Raw genomic sequence first — 22238 nt, 5'->3', positions numbered from 1 at the left:
TACTGGATTGGCATGTGCCTCTTAATTGCTGGAGAAAGTTTCTTTGTTTCCCCAAAAGAAAAAAAAAAGTTAAGGAGAGAAATATTTCTTTATGTATCCATTTCTTTCTAATCAGTCTTGAAAATGTCTGTTGGAATGAAGCAGAAGAAGAAAATAAATTCAGGGATTTCATGTCTGGACTGGTTTTCATTTTTTTTTCTTCTTTTATTCAAGGGTTCGATTAATTAAGTTGCTTCTTGTTTAATGAGATTTTGTTTGATTTTTTTTTTCTGCGCAAAAAAGCAACTCGGTGAAGAATATTTATGAAATTGTGGTGTATTTACTAATTAGTAGGAGCAAATAAAAACAAAAGATACTTGTGTTAAAGACAAAACAGAAGTGGCGTGTTTAATTATGATGCAAAATCTCTATCATAAAATCCCTAATCATTTTGGACACCGACAATTACATGATCAAATCATATAAAATCTAGTCAATTGTCTTAAGCTCATAAAAATGACAATAGATTGACCTTGAAATATACATTTTTGGATAGAATATTATTTGAAATAATTACTATGGCACTTTTTATGCAGTGATGTATATGAAATAAAAAAAATTATTGAGAAGATAAAAATTAATTGGATATTGTAACTATGATGCAAGCAAAATAATATTTGGAAAAAGTAATGCTATCTAAAAGCTCACAATGAAATGTTAAAAATGAAAATAGAAAATCACTGCTGATCTTTTCCAAATTACAAAATAGTTTCATTCCTCCATTGCTTCCTTTCAAGAATTTCAAGCAAATAAATATATTCTCTTTTTTTTTGTACTTTTCTGATGCTGAAGAAAAGTATATTGTTGAGATGACAATAACAAGTAGGGGTGCTAATATTTTGAAGAGAAAAAAATTGGTCAATCCAATCTAGATCAAATTTCGGATATCGGTAAAACGGAATTCAGAAAAATCAAAATATATTGTTCAATAAAAATGCTTTGGGAACGGATATTAAAAATACAGTACCAAATTACCAATTACCAGCCGAATTATCGAAATTTTTATAATATAATTATATATATATTACTAAATATAAGAGTAAATCTTAATCTTGTCACTAAATACTAGTAATTAGTAATTACTAATTAGCTAACTTAGCTATAACTATTCTTGGAAGTCAAATTTTGATGGAAGTTGACATGTTGGAGTGTAGCTTGACAATTAAATTTGAAGTTCTTATTTATTTCAATATTGTTTAAGAATTGAGATTATGAGTTAGGATTTAGGATTATGAACATAATTATTAATTTATTTTTTTGCATATCATGTTTGTTTGAGTTAAGTTGATTGAATTTTATTGGAAAAACATATGGAATATTACTTTGTCACAACAATTTTTTGAAAAAATTAATATATTTTAACTCACTATTGACATTTTGAATTTCAGATATTATTGAATTACTAGTTCTCCGATCCAATTTACCAAACTAAAGTTTGGATGGTAATTGGATATTAGTCTTAAAAAATCAATTCCATATAACGGAAATTTTTTTTACAATGAGAAGCCATGGAGTCTTGGCCAATGCATGGAGGCTCTTCCAAATGTTATTAAAAGTATGTAGAAAGCCTTAGAGGCTTTCGAATCACTCTAGATTGTCCAAGAGACTTATGGAATAGCCTAAAACTTTGTATATAAGAGTTTGCCTTGTATAGAAGAATCTAGAGACTGTGTGTAGGAAGACTTAATGCAATTTAATAGTTTTTCACTCCAAAGTCTGACGAGTTCTCCTTCAAGAATTTAATCCTTGGCTCGCATACAAACAAAATCGCACCCGCTTTACTCACCATTACCTGTACAATACCTTGAAATCATCTGAAATTTTTGTTTCAAGTTCATTTCTGATGTTTAAGAGCATGAAATCATCAAAATAGGGTATTGGGTGGCATACATGACAACCTTAGCAGCATATAGGTCGCTTTCTCCTGAAAATCGAGTTTTGTTTTTAAATGATGCAAAAATGGAAACCAAGTTCTTTTGCAAAGTTCTTGTTTAACCATTTTTGCACATTTAGCTATCAACTACCAAGACTTCGTAAACTAGATAAATTCTTCAACAACTCCGATGATCTCTAGCACATGACTAGATAGAAGATATAACAGCAGGTGCAAATGAAAGAGCACAGGATTTTCCCGACAAATGATAGAACTAAAATAACTCTACCATTGTAACTGTTTTTTGTACAATTTGATTTTGGAAGGCCAAGCAGTGGCAGCTCCCTATGCAGTACAAGAATTCGATGAATCATTGATACAAAAAATGATGGCTGAAGGTGATCCTAGACAGAAAAAAGCTAGGCATAAAGATTTTATCCATGCCCCTTCTACCTATCTCACAAAACCTATGCATTCTACAATCCTCTAATTTCAAAAGAATTTTACATACGGGGCAGTAGAAGTCATTTCTAGGAAAACCATATCTAAATCGAAGCTATTGATGGATATACACAATGAAACTAACCTAATAAAAGGATCCAACAAATCCTTCCACTTTAGAACTTCAAAGTCTAGCCAATGAAACCACAGCCTTATTCCTTTAAAAATTCGAAGGCTGGATTTTCAACTAGTTCTTCTGCAGGTTTTACACCTGTAAAATCTACCCCCTTCAGGTCATGGGTAATATCATCAACTGAGAACGGGATACTGCAGTCAAAAAGTACATCGGTCAACAGACAAGAATATTTTCTTCCAGAATCGAACCCCTTTTCTTAACACATTACCTGGAATCATCGTCCAATAAAAACGAACTGGTATCAGCTTCATTTGAATCTTCTGTCATTAATATCTTCATGTTGGAAATCACCTACATGATGTGAAGGAACAGAACCACAGTTTAATCAATCTCAAGTTGTCATTATGCAGTTTCCGGAAACTATCCGCAAATTGAGTGAGGATCTTAGACAATGTTCCAAACCTCCAAGGAGGATTTAAAAGGTCCCAGCAAATCTACTTACAGCACCTTTCCACCCCGTCTCTCACCAACCCCGAGAAAAAGTCAATTTCAAAATATAGAGAGAGACTCACATCTGTGGATACACTTGGAGTATGGTAGTTCTCATCACAGTAAAGCGTGCATATTCTATAAAGCTGTTGAATGCTCAAGACCTGAAAATGCAGAACATGAGTGAAATATACTACCATATCACACCAATGCTAACACTGTATTAGTTCACATAACCGCTTTTTCCAATTAGCAAAGTAGAAAGCATTGAGAGACCAAATGTATATGTTTAACAATTCAAAACATATCTTGCTAGCACAACTGCCCCAGAAGCAAAAAACAAATAATTAATGATCCAAAACAGACTACGTACAGGGCAGAGATCATTTGTAAGATCATCATAGGTAATTCTAGACTTCTGGTGAATAACCTGCAACCAAGAGATGAGCTATTCAATTAAATAACAAATAAGCAAAAAACGAATAACAAATGATCATATGCACCATAACTAGTTAAGCAGCTTTAGGAGCATGAGAATTTTCTTTTATATGAAGAATACATTATTACAGTTTCTAAGTGTAATATTGGATCAAATACCAAGCTAATTGGTTTGCCAACAAGTGCAGCCTCATAATAAGTAATTTCCATTCAAAGAAGTGAACCATACCAAGAAACCAACAGCTTGCCTTGTATGCTTCAATTCGTCCCACGAAGATCCTGCATACTGCAGCACAGAAATGAACAAGGATTCACAATCTTTTTGGTGAAGTATATTCAAGACCTAGCCTATTCAAGCAATTGTGAAATGCAGCAGAAGAGTTACAATATCCAGTGCATATCAGTTTATTTTCGTGGACAGTCTGCCATGAACTGCACAATTGATGTTTACCTCTTCCGTTGCATGCCCGCACCAAAGTTCCAATTCAGCTAACCCAGATTTCACATACTCTCCATTATTGAATGTGCAACACTCTCTACGGAGGAGAAGACTGCAGAATTGGTGTAAGAATATTAACATTCTTACAGCAAAGAAGTGGCATGTAATTTGCATATTCCTCATACAATGAAGGGTAAAAATCTACCTATTGAAAAGTTGCACATTTATGCAAGAGAAGATCTGGACAAAAATTTTCTGAGCAAGAACTGGAGGCACCTAAAATGAAAAGAGATTCACAAGATTAGATGTCTGTCTACATCAAAGCATCTTATCATAAACTAGGGAGAATTTACTCACAAAATTTTCTTTCAGAGTACTCAGAAGTCCATTCAAGCTATCAATGATGCACTGCCAGTGTCTGGCAGGAGAACTACCACTAAAAGACCGCCCAGATGATCTCAAAGAGTTCCCTCGAGGTGTTCTGGATGCCTAAAAGAGCAAAATTACACAAAATATGAGGCGAGGCTACTAATACTGTCAAAGTATAAGATGAAAAGTCAGGAACAGAGCTAAAACTCAAAACCACACTTTAGTCCCAAGTAATATCCACAAAAAATTTACAACTGATCAAACAAGGCAAGGACTCCTTGGAAGATCAGGCAGCCAAATGGATCTTAATCATAAACTGCAACACATTTAATTGCATATCCATAAAACATCGCCTAACTAGGATATTAAGCGTCAAGATAATAAGATGCACTAATCTACTGTTTAGTCAAGCTTATATAAATTTAAACCTGACAGAAAAAATAGGAAAATGGGACGCCCACACATGAGAGGAAAAATGAACACTTTCAGCATAGTAAACAACAATTTCAGCAATGAATATATTCAACAGTTTATCATTTTTAAGCATTCACAAATAAATCAATCTTTTTATTTATTTATTTTTCTTTTTTTCAAGCATTGACAAATAAATCAATTTCAGATTCAAAGAGTTCTACAAATTTAGGATCATAAATCTGAAGTATTGCTGGATCAAAAAAAGGTTCCTGTGGTAGCATCCAAAACTGAAAGAAAGGCTGTATTACCTGGATACAAGAAGAAATAAGTGATGATAGGTCCTTCTTCAAATTATCTCGAATAATACCGTAGATCTTTTCAACATATGCAGTAAGTTGTTGCTTGAAAAGCAAAGCCGGGTACTTGGCGTCAACTTGACGTACGCCATCAAGACCACCAATAGAAACGTTGGTGATAGAAGAGGATGAACGGAAACTCTAAAAAATATATCAATCTCACATTGAAGCTTTCATCAATTAATGACAAAGAAGTAGTTTCAATTCATATTACACTAGAATATAACATTGAGTAAGACAACCAATTCATACAGATGAAAGAATCAATGTGAGAGAGAGAGAGAGAGAGAGTAACAATGATCTCTTCACCTGGGTCATCCTTCCAAATAATGATGTTGGCTGGGGAGGTTTTGGTGGAGTTGAACCAGTAGCTTTTATGGTCTGCTGAAGTAAAAACAATAATGTTGATGTGTTGGAGAGCCAATAAGCCATGTAATCATTGTTTGTCTCATCCTGAAATTAAAGGATCAACCAATATAGAAGATAGCTTCAATTAATCAACAATGTATAACAAGAAATGTTTAAAATTATCTGGTCTCAGTAGAAGTTATGTGAGAGAATTCAATGGTTATGAATAATGGAAAACAAACAACCAGCTCAGCATAGAACTAGAAGCCTGAGTGAGATAGCATAGGTGATTGTGTCGAAATTTAACCTGTATGGCAGAACCAATCATCTGAATGAGACGATCAAACACACTAGTCTTTTCTGCTTCAAAAGATCTCCAGTTAACAAGGCATTTATATATGGTAAATGCAGCGACTGGTTTTCCTTCACTAAAGCCAAGATCTTGAGAAACACAAGTGATCAGAGCATCAACAAATTCCTGGAATATAAGAAACTTAAGTTAATTGAAATCAAATGCATCGGTGGCTGTGAATTGTCTTGCTGAATGCTTTCGAAGGCCAACAAGAGTAGAAAGGAACAAAATAAGACAGAGGATGCACACATATGAGGAGTTTTGAGCACATACTCGCTGCCTTTCAATATTGGATCTCCTCATTGACTCACTGCCAAATCTTTTCGATCCACTGCCAAATCGTTTTGCAGGTGCTGAATTCTGTGGTTCCTGCAGCACAGGTTCATTAAACTTATCATACTTGGAAAGTGTATTTTCAGGCAATTATGACAACTAAAAACTATTTTTCCTTTTAGAACCATAGCTTATAGCATAAAGTGCACTTACATGATAACCATTTTCAGTAGGCTGCAGGAGGCAAGAAACAGAAAGAGTGAGATGTGTATGCCCAAGAGAGTCTGAAGAAAGAAAATTAAATTATCCAGCATCTTAACCTGATCTTTTAAAGCCAAATGTCCAGACATTTTTCCAGCTGGTGCGTTCAGCAATGCTTGCTGTCTCAAAATCTGGTCCTCAGTTTGCATATCCGAAAGTTTTTCTTCAAGTCTGAGACAAAGCAGAACTAAACATTAAATTTTAATTCAAAATTCTAAACAAAAGCAGGACAGAAGTAAATTAAGGCTTCACCAAAAACGAAATGTTATGATCTTTTTGAACAGATACACATAAAATTGCATATAAAAAATAGTTTGTGCACAAGTGTGTGATACTAAAAAATTGAGCCAATGCTTTCTAAGCATTGAGTTCTACGTTCAACAGAGTTTTATGCTTTGACAATTTCTCTGCAATAACCTTTGCATGGCAGTTTTCAACTCAATTATCTTTGACTCTGCATCCAAAGCTTGTTTCAATCTCTCCTCACTAAGCCGACTTGTTTCCTCGTACTTCTTTTGGGTTTCATCAATTCTGTTTTCCAGTGAATTTACTAAAGCCTGCAAGACATTATAACAAAAGCATTGTAGTTATTATATTATTTGCATCTTAAAGAATAAATTGTTAACAAGTGTAAAATTGCACGTTTTAATAAGGACTTTAGATAAGTTCATAAAAAAAGGACAAACAAACAACTCATTTTCATTAATCAAAATGGAGAAATAAATTAATGTAATTACCTTGAGCTGCTCATTTTCTGCAGTAAGTTTATTGACAATTTCATGGTCAAAGACTGTGACCTCTTGAACTACAGGAACTTTCTCAGCTATTTCCTTTGCAGCCTCCCTTTCCTTCATTAGCAGTTCTTTGGTTTCATCAAACTGAAGCTGCATCTCTTCCAAAGCTAACTTCAATCGTCTGTTCTCTTGGGTTTTAGCTTCTTCTATGTCCGCCTATGAAAGGATCAATAACTTAGCCAAGAATGAATTTATGAACCAAGAATTAATTTCTTTCTTCTTCCATGATCCACACATCTTAATTCCGTTCCAAAGTCTTAAGATAAACAATTTGCAGAAAACAAGAAACCATGAGATGCAGTTTAACTACCTATAGTTAAAAGAGGAGAACTAATTGCTCAAGATACATCAATGCTGAATCATAAGATGAACAGAAGGCATACTACATAACAAGTCAAATAACATAGGTCAAACCATATTGAATTTAACCATCATCCTTAATTTCTTTTAAGGCTACAAGATTCTATCAAACTAGCATAAAGAAGTTACATCTCACTAATATCAAGATATGACTTAATAAAAAGGAAACTGACTTAAATCTTAAAAAAAAAAAAATTAATAATCATTGAGAAACAAGAGAAAGAAATTGCTAGAAGAAAGTAGTATAATGTATTTACCCTCATGCGTTTCTCAAGTTGTAGACGCCAAGTCAATTCCTCAACTTGCTTTTCCAGCATACTTTTGGCAGCTTGGAGAGCCCCAGTTTCCTTTGCAGCCTGAAGTCCCACCACAATTATTCAATACCATCAGCATATGGCATAATGAAAATTGCAAAGCACAAGAAATATAAAGTTAATCTAATAACTTCCAAGGACAACATAATAGAGCTAGCAGAATACAAACAAAAAGAAGATACCAGTCTCTAGCATCATAGAAATCCTTAATCCTTGAGTAACTCATAAAGATATCTTCAAAATAATCCCATTTCATACTTTCAGTGGGAAACAAAATGTAAAGATAGCTACTTAAACATTATAGGTATCACCATACTGTTAAACATAATTGACTTAGTCCTAGACTAAACTAAAAGGCATACCATGTCCTTGCAATACTACAATAGATAACATCAAAGTGCAAAAGGAAAAAAGAGGCATTAAAATGAGAAGATCAATTGATAGAGATACTTTTACATATTCTTGATAAATATCATTAGCACATAATTAAGATAAACTCACGAAAAAAATATGTTGCAGCATTACTACTTTTTTGTTCTGGTCTATGAAAACAGCACAGATGAAAAACATACATAATCTAAATGAAAATGAAGTGGGTTTATCACCAAAATAGCAAAGATACAAATCAAATTTGAAACATCAAAGTCAGAGAAGGAAATAGCAAGTAACTACATAGAAATACGAATAAAATGTGCATCCTATCTCATAAATGAAATAAAGAAATTATAGTAATAACCTCTTCCCAAAAAGAAAAAAGAGTAGAATCTTTATGTAAGTGCAATTAAATCATTTTATTACTTCTTCAAATTGCTTGTCCTCTAATAATTTATTGCACCCAATCAATTGCATAAGTAATCCTGAATATAATCCGGAGAAGGGCTTGGGAAAAGGGATTTTGAGATTAAATGGGATGAGCATTCCTGTCTCCTTTTGCCAAAGAAATGCAGAATAAGCCTAGACACAGATTGTGTATACTCCCATGAACCAAACATACACAAAGTGGAGGGAGTGGAAGACACAAGCAACTCTTAAAAATGATTTCCGTGTTAATCTTCCATTAGGGCATTCAGGTTAAGACTCAAAAATGAACTAGACAGCCTTCAAAAAACAAAAGCAGACAATCAAGTTTCTTAGAAGTAATCTCACCATTTTAAGCTTTCGTAGTTCTCTACGGGCTATTTTCCCTCTCCAGGCACATTGAGTAGCTACTGCAGCTTTCTTCATCTTCAAGTAGCGAGCACGTGCTAAATATCCACGGTAATGACACTACCCAACAAAAAAAAAAAAAAACATGTAACCTAAAAAAAAAGAAGTTTATCTATGAAAAAATAACAGGATATTACACACTTTGACAGAAAAGGAGCATGAAATTCTGTAAGTTCAAACAAAGACCAGCAAATAAATAAGAAAAAGCAATTCTTTTAAAGTCAAATTCATGGAATTGGGTCAAAGAAATACACTGGCTTTACTGATTTCCCTTTGTCAAACAAGAAAAGCAATCAAAAATAAAATCTATCGCATTCAGTTTTCAAAAGTTTTAAGCCAACACAAAAGTAATAAAAATCTACAAATGAATGGCCCTATCTAAATTCCAATTTTGAGATATTCAAGAGTCGGACAAAGCTGAAGCCCAAGCTGGAGGGAAGGAAAAAAAATTCTCACAGCTTGCCATTATGTGAAATGCAAAGTTTTAAGTTTCTCTCATTTGTCTAGGGAACACTGTTATAATTTGCAAATCAAGAAGTGCAGTTTCCATAATATGTCAGGAAAATAAAAAAGTTAACTTCAGAAGTTGTAGAAAGATCCTAGCAAGGCACAGAACAACTCAGGAAACCTGAAACAATTGTCCCAAAAGCATGATACCCATGGAAGGACGAGGAACAGATCACCTCTTGTGCCAGGAAAGATATACACATCAACCAAACATGCATATGAAGAACATCTTGTAATTCTGTAATCTATAATGAGCCATTAGCATCAATTAGTTAACTCTTATCCAGAATGAAAATGGAAGGTATGCAGAGCAACATAAATGCCATGGATGACTTGAAAAAGAAAATGATTAGATGAAAGTGTTGCAAATGGAGGATAGAACTACGTAAGGCCTTTGACAAGAGGTTAAATAAGTATATTTTTCAATAAAATGACCTCAATGCTTCTAATGGATGAAATGAATAGCATACAGAAAACTGTGGAGGCACAGCAGTAAAATCTTTACAGGTCCTGGCATAAAATTACAAAATTACCAATCAAGAGCATCTCTATATCAAAGTTATCTGCCACCCATGAGCAATATGATTCATGATGCTCGACTAATAATGGACCAGAACAAACAAGTCGGAGTAGCAAACACACCACTGACCTATTTAATCAATATAGTTAAAAAAAGAAAAAAGCTGACCTAGATCTACTTATGATATACACCTTTCAGCAAAAACTCCTTTGCAAATGAACTAAAATAATCATAAGCACCTTAAAGTTCTCCTAGATGTTGATTTCCATTCAGCAAACAACTAATGGTTACCTGGATGCATATGGCTGCTTGTGTTTGCTTTCTTAACTGAAGTTCATGCCGAGCAGCCATCCCCCGCATTCCAGTTTGAATAGATATAGATGAGGAGCACAAGGCTCTATAAGCTTTCTTTGCAAGAAAGGTGCGTGCATCTTTCTGGATTTTCAAGCAAGCAGCTTCTCTCCTCATCAGCTGGTAGCAATGGCGTGCCACTTCACCTGTAGTCCATCAAGAAAAAGATGAACTGATGACAGTTCTTTCCTTGAAAGCTACTAGCAAGTTTATAGACAATAGCAACGAGAACATCAGGCATCAATCATACCTCTGCACACTGCTTGGATTAGTATTGCTGAAATACGCAACTCAATAAAGCTTTTGCGGGCAAAATACGAACGAACTTTTCTCTGGATGACACAAGCAGATTTTCCAAGAACCTTACTCCTGCAAGCATCTAGTTCTGCCATCTGACCAGCTCTCAGAAACACTTTGGTTTTACCAATCTACAACATTATTAATTAGTTAACTTTAGGTAGATCTGAATCTATAATCAGTCACAAATGTAAAAATTCTATGAGGAGATGAAAAATTCACTTATTAAAAAATTAAACATCTAAACTTTGACAAAAAGATTTGTTGGAAATTGGATGTCAGTTCCCACAGAACTTCCATTATATTTATTGATTAATCCTTTTTAACTGTATCTCCTGCACTCACCAATTTATTTGCCAAGCAGAAATGAGGGGAAAAAAGCATCATTATCAAGACCAAGTACCTGATAACCTTTAAGGTCAACCCTCTCTAAAATCGTCTTGCAGGCACTAACCTCCTCGCAGCTATTGATAACAGAAATAAGTGAGAAGAAAAAGAAGGAAAAAACTATTAAGCCATGGGGAAAACCGTATCAAGAATTAAGATACTTCAAAAAATATCACTATACATCGCAAGCAGTTAAAGCAAGTACCTTCCATCTAAGACACCAGGTGCAAGGATGCCAAAACGACTTACAAATTCATCAAATGTCTTCCGAGTGGGAAATCCAGCACAACTTATCCTGATTGCTTCCATGACTCCCTAGAATTACAACTTTCTAGTTACAATACTTGCAATTGTAACAAAGCCTCATCACAAACAGCAACAACTATCAAAACTCACCCCACAGCGAAGCTGCTGAAGTACATTCTTATTCTCAAATATAGATGGTTTCAAAACATTATTTGGTTTCACGCAACGAACGTAATGAGGCTCAGTGGCACTCAGTGTCTCAAGCAAAGTTTGCAGTTGTTGCTGCATTAATTACAGAAAACTGGAGTTAATCTCGGGGGTGAAAGAAGTTAATAACTTTCACCGAAAAGTATAAAACCAAATACCTTAAATTGAGAACCAATGGATGAAAACTTTGATGTTTTAGACGATTCTTCAGGTAAAGGTGGGAACAAGCTAGCTACAAAGGAGCATCTTGAAGCACTAAGAAGTGCTTGGTGCTCAGCAACAACATAATCTTTGTTCTTATCCAAAAAAAGTTCAGTTTGATATGTCACCTGGAATGATATTTTCTCAATCAAGGAAAATAACCATAAAACCTGTATTTTAATACCAAATATTCTAGTAAGTTAATCACATACGTCACCAGCATAATGGCAAATGGTGAAATCAGTCCTTGATAACTTTGGCTTGCTAAACCGTTTGTGATCTTTGAATGTCTGGTAAAGCTTCTGTGCAAATGTTTCATGAGTTGATCTTGGAAACATGCTGTAACAAATTACACAAGCATTTCAACTCGAGTATCTAGATTTGCGGGTGCATATTGATACTCAAGTATGATTGAGGTTAAAAGTTTTATCGATACATACCAAGCCTCATCCACAAGAGCTATTATACCACCAGGTTTCTGGAAGTACAGAACACGTTAGGAATATGACACTAAAATACAGCTGACAAAATTCTTAAATTAAAAAAAAATTCCAATGGACAAAATGTTACCGGAAGAGATGCAACATGACCTCAATAATTTTGAATAGTAGACTCAAGAAGCAAATGGTGTTTTGCCCAGTGGCCAAGGGGCTCTTAGAGTTCTTCCCACTGCCAGGTTCAGGGTTTAAACCCTGGGCTTGGCAGTTTGTGGGTGGGAAGGGTATACTGAGAGGTGGGAGGTAATTTTTTTTAAAAAAATCAAATGGTGTTTATGTGTTTTATCATTTTCTATCAGCATGACTATACTGATGAAATGAAGATGAACATAAAATGCAGTGCAACAGGACAGAAATATTCAATCTAACTAGCTCAATGTATGACCACTAGAAGGAACCACATTAAATCAATAGATCAGCAATGTCCAAATATCAGCACACAGGAGGGATCAGGCTGCTTGCACATGTTATGACTCAAAATGATAAAGCTCGGGAAAAAGTAAATCTCGACACATTTTTTACTGGACGTATGCATATATTGCAGAGAGAAGATAAACTTTTGTACTGTGTTAAATTAAATCCAAAGCTTCATGAAATCATAAATCAGAAATAAAAATCCTTTTGTCTAAGTTTAGGAAATATAATTAGCATAACTTCACAAGAAGTAAGGCTGATTTATTTTTGAGTAAATCTTATATACACTGACAGTGTTTACACTATTATCGTTGGATCTATGACATATGTACAAAACTTGAATTTCAAATTCAAATTTTGCATAGTTGTCATCTATCTAACATTGGCAATGTATACACTGTCAGTGTAGGAAACATTAATCATTTAATTATTTAACAGCAAGAGTTTTTATATTTGCTTCCATTGTGAACTAAAGCAAGAAGGAAATAACTCACACCAACATATAAAAAAGTTATATTCAAGTAAAATATATTCACGCTGATGTATATCAACCTTTTCTATAAGATCAAGAATGTCCTGATTATCTACAAACTCAATATAGCTCCAGTCAATTTCTTCTTTGGTGTACTCTTCTTGCTCCATTTTGAAAACATGCTGCCAAAGGAATAAAAAAAAAAAACAAAAAAAGAGTTTCTATGAATCATTTGATACATTTTTCTTAACCGCACTGCTATATTTCCAGATTTAAATTTTATAAGCAATAATGCAATAGAATGTGCACATTTACTCTTGGCAAACCTGATTGAAATGCTGCTGCAACTTCTCATTTGTCAAATTGATACAAAATTGCTCGAAGCTGCATAGATGAGATAAGACCAAACCGAATAACATATCAGCAAAAAAATTAAATTAAATAATCTCAGATATAGAAGCATCAATAGTGAAACTACAATGTTTCGCAAAAAAACTTTAGCAAAACTCTTCACCAAGAAATTCAGAAGAAAGCAACAAGTTCTTTAAGGTCAAAGTGTCTTCTCAGAAGCCATAGCCTATATAAGAGATTTAAGATTTCCAAAGCAAAGTGGCTAGTTAGGTGTCATTAATGTACTAAAAAGCCTATGTCATAACAAGGACATGTAGATCTAGAAAACCTGACAGGATGCCCAATCAGTATAAAATAGAAGCACAGGTCATTTATTACTTAACCATACATGCTTTTGATCTGCAAAATTATATTTGCCAACTATTTAACGCAATTTTCAGAAAAATTCAGACACAAAAGCACCCAGAAAATCTTGTAGATCCTATGTGTATGTTAAAAGGGATCTCAAGCAGTTAGCTGCAAGAATTAACATCTGCAAATGATGAAAACAAAAGCATACCAGTTAAGCACCTGTTTGTCTTGAAACTCTCAAATCCATAAATATCCAGGACTCCAATTAAGCATTTTGAATCAGGATCTTGGCCAATGGAATTGTTGATCTTGTTAACAAGCCTAAGATGACAAGATATAGAAGGTATAAGAAAACAAAAGGACAAGCTACACAAGATTCAATCATATACTCATTTTCATTTGAGTCAAACTAACCAATCAAACAATCTTGAATACACTATTTTAGCCAAAGCATCTCTGTTGACTGCAGCAGCATTTGGATCAAGGCATTTGGTTATTGCCTCATCGCGAGTTACAATCACACGTTTGCACAATGAGTCTTCAAGAGGCTTCTCATCACACCTGGAGGTATTACAAGATTTTGGAGTTTCTATCAAAAGCCACCATAAAGTTTCTAATTTGAATATCGCTTTTTTAGGTACAAATAGAATCAAATGACTTACATGAGGAGCTCTGCTGCAGTCTTTAAATGGAACCGAGACTGCTCGTCCTCAGGTTCAGAAGAATCTGTTTCATTTCCTTTGGCAAACTTAATATTACCCAGATGAAGAACAGCAGCCACAACTCGAAAAATTGCATCCTGAAAAGGACATTTTAACAAAATATACACTGTTCCTGTTCCATACTCAGTCTATGAGGCGCTGCTCCTTAAAACCAGTTACAAGATAATGGATATTTCCTCCCTAGATGCACTACATAATAAGACAACACTATTATTACCTGCTCATCAGAGCTGATGCCAACAACATCCATCGCCCTCCTAGTAGCTAGGTATTCCTTGGAATCATCAACTCCACTCAATTCATAACAATTCGATTGGTTCAGATAATGGAACATCCTTGGATCTCCCAATTTGTATTTTTTGACATCCTAACAGCAAGGGGGGAAAAAGTAAACAATATGACAACAAATCTTCTATTGACAATCAACCAAAATATATGTTAATTTGATTGACACTGGCAATATTAGGAAATTCAGAGCAGAGAAAGAAGGCAAAATAATTAAAGATCTTTATGCCTGGTAGTTTTAAGTGTAAAGTCTTGTGTCAATTGGCCATATACTTTACAAATCGCATAAATTAACTGTTGTTGTTTGCATTTCTGTTCGGCCACCACATACTTGGAACTAGTTTATACAAGTAAAAACATGTGGCCTTCACTATTTCTGCGAACATTTTCCATGTAAGATACAGGAAATATGTTACCTCGATCGGTGCAGCACAAAGCATGTAGAAACAATGGTAATTTCTCTCAGGATCAGACACCTGACAAACCCGAGATCTTTCCAACAGGTAAGTTCTGATTGCAGCACCAGAAATTCTCCCACTTTTGTCAAATTGAATCTCCACAAATTTACCAAAACGACTGGCGTGACAATCAACTTTGTTATGTAGAGAAACTTTTGATCACTTAAAGGGAATGGTTAAACTAAACTGCCAAGTAAAACAGCTATGCTTTGCCCACCTTGAATTGTTATTTCGGACAGTCTTTGCATTACCAAATGCTTCTAGAACAGGATTTGACTGCAAAGCAATGAAAAATGTCAGGAGAAAATCAAAAGATGAGCGAAATATCTCCTCATCTGTCCTGCTAAATGATTCATTTGTGAAAGGACCTTGCGGCACTGCATTATTCAGAGTACAATGTTTTTCTCTAAGGATGCACAATGACAAAAATCAGGAACATTTGAACCACACACTAATGGGAGGCAGAGCTCTATTCATGATTTCAAGCAGCACAGAATCTGCATGAACATATTTCTGCCGCAATGAAGGCCTCCAAAGCTAGTGGTACTGACATCAAATATGAAGTTATACATGGTCGTTGGAATAGGAAACTCACCTATTTAATACCGCTTTATTTTAGACTTTAATTTAGCACCAATAAAGAATCTTATTTTAGACTTTAATAGTTTGTTAGGGGCTTATTGGTGCTAAATTATAGATCCTCCTAACTGGTGGTAACCGTCCCCCATTGACTATTATCATAAGAGATTACTTTTTGAATAGTTTGTTAGGGGCTTGTATTCCCATGAGAATCTCAAAATTAGCTAATTCTTTTAGAAAAAGTGGGGTGCTTTTGTCTCTGATCTTTTTTTGTCCACAATAAACAAATGTTCAATTATTCCTGGCCTTTGATCAAGAGGAATTTTCTAAATCATATCATGAACAGCATAATTTCTAGCATAATCTAATCTCCGAGACCATTGACAAATAAGTTCAAATGAATGATTGCACTTTCAAATCAAATGAAGAAAAAGAAAGCTAGCACTCTGCAGCAAATGCATCAACATCAAAGTTATAACACAGGAAATGAGGCTGTGTTATTGTAGGGTCTAAATACATGGCCATTCATCATAAGAGTGTAGAAAAAGATTATTGAATAATATGCAAACCTCAAGGACTTGCTGCTCAACAGTCCGTCCCTCAGCTACAGCTCTCCCTCCCATAAAGGCAAGATATTGCATAAGCATTTTTGTGCTTTCAGTTTTACCAGCTCCACTTTCCCCACTAACCAAGATTGACTGGCTTATTCCCTCATTAATCATTTGCCTGCATTTTGAAAGTGCAGAGTTCAGAACATTTTCAGGATCCTACAAGACACATGCTTAAAAACTCATCAGCACAAAAGCTTTGCCTGTATGCAGCATCAGCAATAGCAAAAGGGTGCGGGCTCAGCTCACCAAAGGCGGCTCCTTTGTACTGTTCCATCATATGATTGTCGTATAAATGTAGTAACCTCTGGAAAGGGTTTACAGCTATCAGTATATTACCTGTATAAGTCTGAAAACAAGATTTGAGAAGTTAGATTGAGAAATAGGTATCGTTACAGAATTAGCTAAAAAAAATCGTGGGACAACAAATCCTCAGGTCCTGAAGATTAAATTCATGGTTTACACAGGCCAAATGAATAAACTTACAGAGAAACGGAATTGAATGGATAGTGATAGATAACAAGGAGCAAGTTATTAAACTCAAAAAGATAAACATGCATACTAAGATCCGAAACATACACAATTAAGCAAACAGGATTTCAGAAGCTGGCTTACATAAATTTCATTCATGTCATACCGACACCTCAAATTCTGCAGAACACCTGGTTCATGCAGGTAGGCAAGCTTTGTCATGTCATCTACACCACATTGAGGAGCCTCAACATCTTTGGCATGTACATTGGATACATTAGCAACAACCTACAGCATAGAAATTTAAATAAATAAATAAAAAGCAGATAAGATATACTATGATAGTCCTAAATTGAGTGAAGCAGACTAAAATTACCCAGTAATAGGAAAGAAAAGTTAAAACACCAGACAAAATTTAGCTGGAGGATGCATACAATCTGATTTATGTAGGCTTTCTTGGAAAGGCATTTGATATTCATCTACTGTGTCTTGTCCCTTTCACAACCTAAATTAGACTAACATTTCATAATATCAAAATCACTGCAAACCAGACAATTCATCAACCCTAACTTTTGCTAAGCATGCTACTTTTTGGAAGTCATGTTCAGGAAATGCTGTTATGAAGTAATCTTTATGATCTAGTATTATCAAGGATATCATCTCTATCGATATTGGAAGGAATAAAAGCATATCAATTTCATCCCCATGCATCAACACATTCCAATTGACAGATAACTTGTATATCGATGGATTAACCGATTATCCATCATTACCTATAAATGCAGAGAGCATGCACATTGACACGAATTTACCAATGTGTATCCCTCCAAACATCCCAAGCCAAAAACTATAAAAACTTGATCTTAGTCTATCAAATTGCCAGGGCAGTCTAAAGATCATAGGAAGTTAAATTAAGGGCTCTGAGAGCTCATCCTTGCAGAAACAATCATTTGGTTTTTGGAAACAAGAACAGCGTAGGTGCTAGCATGCACAAATAAACATACATGCCATGATACATAAGTGAGTGAATGTGAAATACCTATCTAAAGAGAGACAATTTTATTCCAAGAACTGGAAAAAACTACAGAGGTGGTACTTACAGTCTTTCCTGATGTACAATCCACCGTGATCTCTTCACCATCAACTTCCAAGACGATTCCATCTATCCAAGCTACCTCAGGATCTTCTACCCAAACATGAGATCCTACTGCTATACCAGTTGAAACAGTCTGCAACAGAAGTAAATGTTCAATAAATTGGCTATCTATGTAAACGAGGAATTGAGTGCCAAGATGCAAAGGTGAACAAAATATCCCTTTATAAACAAAGTTACTTCTTATTTCCAATCTCAATATTATCCTTTTCAAAGTGCCTGAATCAAATCCAAAGAGGCCTAACCACAGTAAAGTCAGTAATCTTTTATTGATTCAAACCAATCAAGTAGCTCCATTTTAGGAACTAAACTCCCAATCTCATACAATTTAAGCTCATTTCAGAATCAGAATTCAGCTGCTTGTCCGCAATTTTCATACTTGATACCAACTTGGTGGACATCAGAGACTGCTATACTAATCACATTTGTCCACCAAAAATGTCGAACACCATTTACCAGCAAATGTCCACACCATTAAGAGAACAAGAAACTCTGCCATTTGAAATGTTAATGCATTTGACCACACCAATCATTAAATGCAAGCATTTCTATGATATGCAATTCACAGCAGTTTCAACATAGAAGTCCAACATCCCGGAGAAAGCAAAGAATGAAGAGTAGTAACTTTGGAAAAGATATACGTTATATATATATATATATATATATATGGTCACATTTGATATATATATATATGGTCACATTTTCAGCTAATAATGCCTACAATATGCTATTTTCTTGCTCCCGCAGAGGATTCAATAGTTCTCATTGCCTTTCAATTGACTTCAGCATAGAACCGCAACAAAAGTCCAACTCCTTACACAATATCTTGAATTCAGGATAAGAAAAAGTTTTTATGCTGAGCATTTTCACAGAAACATCCAACAAGCATAAATTTCAGAAATAACCTGTTACACTAGTAGTCTTGCCCACCAACTCATTTCATTTCTTCTTTCCGGCCTTAAAAATGGCAAAATAATTATATACTTTTTCATTTGAATTAAAAAAAATTCTTAAGCAAAGTAAAACAGAAATAACTCAATTTTTAAATACAATAATAGAAGTATAATGCAACAAGTTCTAATTTTATCAGAAGGAAGACAAATTTTAAACAGTTTAACATGCATTTCTAAGTAACCCAAAAAGTGAAAAACTTTATGACATTTCACCAGCTTTCACTCCCAAAGAAATCTGCTTTAAGCCACAAATTATTAAGTTCAACTCACAAAAATACATAAAAACACATTCAAACATTTTAAAACAAAAATGTACTAAAACACAGCCATAAAAGTTACCATTTCTTGAAGCCAATTCAACCAGAAAGCAATCACAAAACCCCAGCTTCACCTCAATGCCGCAAATGACACCGAAATCATCAACAATTTCCCGGGAAAACTCAATATAAATAACTCAATACAGCCTAAATTCGATATAAACAGGCTATGCAAGAAAGAGGAAAATGAGATACAATGAGAAAATTCGTGATTAGGGTTTAGAAAATTGAAATGGTTGCAGAGGATGCAATGGAGTATTTTTTTTTTTCCCTGGGAAAAAAAATCCAAAAATCCAGAATTGGACCAAAAGTACCAAAAATTTTCCTCTGCAACTTTTTCCTTTTCCTAGATGGAAATGGAAAATGTCTTTCCTCTTTTTCTTATTTGGTCCCTTTTCTTTCCTTTTGATTCTCCACCTTCAATGTGTGTCTGTGTGTGATTTTAAGTTTTAACGTCAAAATGCGGAGAGAAGAGACAGAGGAGAGGAAATGGAAATGCAGAATGTGGCGTCATTTTGCGGGAACGGAGTGGGGAGTTAGTTGTTCTTTTAGTTTCCGGAATTGCCCTTGGTCATTGCTGAATTCTCCAATTTGCACTTTTTGCTGATTTACTTGAAATGTCTTGTGATCTTTTCTCCTTTTCAGTTTTTTCATTTTTTTTTCATTTATTTTCCTCTAAAATGAACGGACTCCTTTTAATTGTTTTTTGGGTCATAATTAGTCTCTTTCTTTTCCTCTTCTTTCTTTCATACAACTAGGAGCATAGGAAATTTGATTGTGGCAATGGCTCTCTCTTTTCCATCTTTAGGATTTTGTTTTTCAAAAGTCTTTGTAATGTTTTATTCTAATTCTATTTTATAAGTAGATACGAAATTGGGAATCTTTTCATAATGTGGCATAGTTACTCTTTATTTATGAACACTGATCTTTGAGATTAAGATTGAGCATATTAATTAGACAGGAAACATTATTAGTATTTAATGATGTTGGAAGAATGGTGGACAATCTCTTGGAAAAAATTGACCTAATCTGGTTAAGAAAAATATATAGGATGTTACAAGGAGCTTGAATTTTCTTTCTTAAATTTAAAGTAACACATTGTTTCATTTTATGTGTCATATTCTGCAATTTCATGGCGCTAAATGCAAAAATATACATTCCTAAACACCAAAATCCCTGATTAAGAATCATTGTATTGGATATTGTGACATTTTTTTAACACGGCGGTCTTTCCTTCTCCCCCTTCCCCCATCAAAGAAAGCTTTCCTTCTTTAGTTGTAATCGCAGCATTATTGAATTTGACAAATGTAAATTGAAGCTTTCTATTCCTAGTTTGTCACAAAGATTAAAGCCTACAGGCAAAACAAAATAATGCATCTTGAAAGTCAGTAGTGTCACTCAAATTTGTTCAGACAAAAAAAAGAAATAAAAGGGGCTATCAGAATGGTAAAAGGATGGGAAGCCAAATGCAGTTTGCTGCCGCAAGATTCCCTTGAGTGCCTCTAACATGACTCTTGACTCATATGAAAGTCACATATAGAGTATGTGAACTCATACAAATGGATGGTTACAATGGAACGAAGACAAGATTATCAGTTTCAAATTAGATTGTTTATAATCAAACTGTGGGAAAAGCTTAACAAAGAAATATTTTTAACATTTGTCAACCAGCCATATGGAGCAAAAAAAAAAAAGATTTTAAGTCAGGTCAACTTTATTTTCCTTTTCCTTCTTAGCATTTTGGCTATGCTGCAGTGAATCTGATGTGCTTTACTACATTTCATTCACAAAATTACTATGCCAAACCAATACTGCTCTTCATATCCTCAATGCTTTATTTCATGCTTATAATTTTATGCTCATGATCATTTCTTCTTCAGTTTTATATATTGAGTTGACTGCTTGAGCCAATTAATACTATTAATTAACATGAAATTAATGGTAGCCCACTTGCATTTAGAGTCTATGGCAATGCTAAGCTGCACGTGGAATTGTTCAAACCCTTTCTTAAATGGAAAGCCTTCGAAAACGTGGTGATGCCAAGGACATTGATCGATTATTTATTGGTGAGTTTTGACTTGTCCCACATGATTAATTTGGCTTGACAATTAGGATCTAGCCAAAATGGCAACATCCCAATAATGACATTCTTTGTTATGCTTCCAATTGTGCAAATATAGATCTTAAAGGATTGTTTTTAACTCATTTTCTTGTTTAAAATCACTACAAAGTCGGTAACTATTTGACATTAGAATTTGTAACCCTTATTTCTCAAGTACATAAAACTCACCTTTTTGCCTTTACTTCTAGTGATGAGTTACATAAATCATTAAAAGTTTGGAATACATGAATCTTAAAAACTATTAAGATCAAGTATCATTAATGTGTGATTTCTTAACGAAAGCAACTCATAGGTGGACACTTAATTTCTTAAAGAAGAAACAACTATTAGAATTCGTTTTTCCTGAGATAATAGATCAACTCATGCTTTCAGATTATTTTGTAAATTAAGTTCCCACAACAAAAACTTTTTGTAATAATAGCATTTCTTTCAGAAATTTATTTAGGCCCAATGACCACTCACTATCTAAACGCATTAGTTATTAGTTTAATCTACTTTTTTCTTATTGGACATTAGAGAATTTATAGATCGACTTGTATGTCTTGTGAGTACACATTAAAACTGTAACAATTAAAACTTCCAAAACTTGAACTCATAAATTCAAAAAAACATTAACAAATTTAAGATTGTCAAACTCAAATAAAAATATTTTACGAACAGAGTTAATAGCTGAGCTAACAAGACAGTTAATTACCTGTGTTTAGCTACAATGGATTGCAGAGAAAATTAACCTTTTTTTTAACCCTTTTATGGAAGAAGGATGGAAATATATATCGAGTAGTAGCAGTTAGTACTCAAAAGTATGGGATAATTTCAGAAACCTCCCTTGAGGTTTCTGACAATTTTATTTGGCTCCCCTCAAGTTTA

At 34.3% G+C, this 22238-nt stretch overlaps 1 protein-coding gene across 1 annotated transcript; it reads right to left on the bottom strand.

Moving 5' to 3' along the window:
- Positions 1 to 2176: 2176 nt before the first annotated feature.
- LOC113765109 (myosin-8-like) lies at positions 2177 to 19360 on the bottom strand. The gene is made up of 39 exons (XM_027309169.1): positions 19272 to 19360; positions 17927 to 18055; positions 16971 to 17114; positions 16559 to 16704; positions 16317 to 16473; positions 15386 to 15444; positions 15127 to 15286; positions 14643 to 14792; positions 14366 to 14502; positions 14118 to 14264; positions 13923 to 14024; positions 13328 to 13385; positions 13082 to 13183; positions 12059 to 12096; positions 11831 to 11957; positions 11576 to 11746; positions 11361 to 11492; positions 11170 to 11279; positions 10981 to 11041; positions 10531 to 10708; positions 10221 to 10426; positions 8843 to 8962; positions 7640 to 7738; positions 6966 to 7178; positions 6646 to 6785; positions 6288 to 6399; positions 6181 to 6201; positions 5968 to 6063; positions 5650 to 5820; positions 5304 to 5447; positions 4947 to 5135; positions 4213 to 4344; positions 4061 to 4131; positions 3868 to 3967; positions 3646 to 3702; positions 3352 to 3408; positions 3062 to 3142; positions 2758 to 2840; positions 2177 to 2680 (listed from the first exon to the last, which is right to left on the bottom strand). The coding sequence occupies exons 1-39, from the start codon at positions 19272 to 19274 to the stop codon at positions 2566 to 2568; spliced, it is 4518 nt and encodes a 1505-aa protein (XP_027164970.1). The 5' UTR covers positions 19275 to 19360; the 3' UTR covers positions 2177 to 2565.
- Positions 19361 to 22238: the final 2878 nt, after the last annotated feature.

The sequence above is a fragment of the Coffea eugenioides genome, chromosome 3 (genome assembly GCF_003713205.1).
Source record: "Coffea eugenioides isolate CCC68of chromosome 3, Ceug_1.0, whole genome shotgun sequence".
Lineage (NCBI taxonomy): Eukaryota > Viridiplantae > Streptophyta > Magnoliopsida > Gentianales > Rubiaceae > Coffea > Coffea eugenioides.
Note: the sequence above shows the minus strand (reverse complement) of the source record. Positions and strands in the feature narration are given on the sequence as shown.

Coding starts and splice junctions, on each gene's coding strand:
- LOC113765109 (XM_027309169.1), bottom strand. Junction 12,097..13,081: donor TTCTTGATCTTATAGAAAAG/GTTGATATACAT, acceptor CTGTACTTCCAG/AAACCTGGTGGTATAATAGC. Junction 6,064..6,180: donor CTACTGAAAATGGTTATCAT/GTAAGTGCACTT, acceptor CCTGTGCTGCAG/GAACCACAGAATTCAGCACC.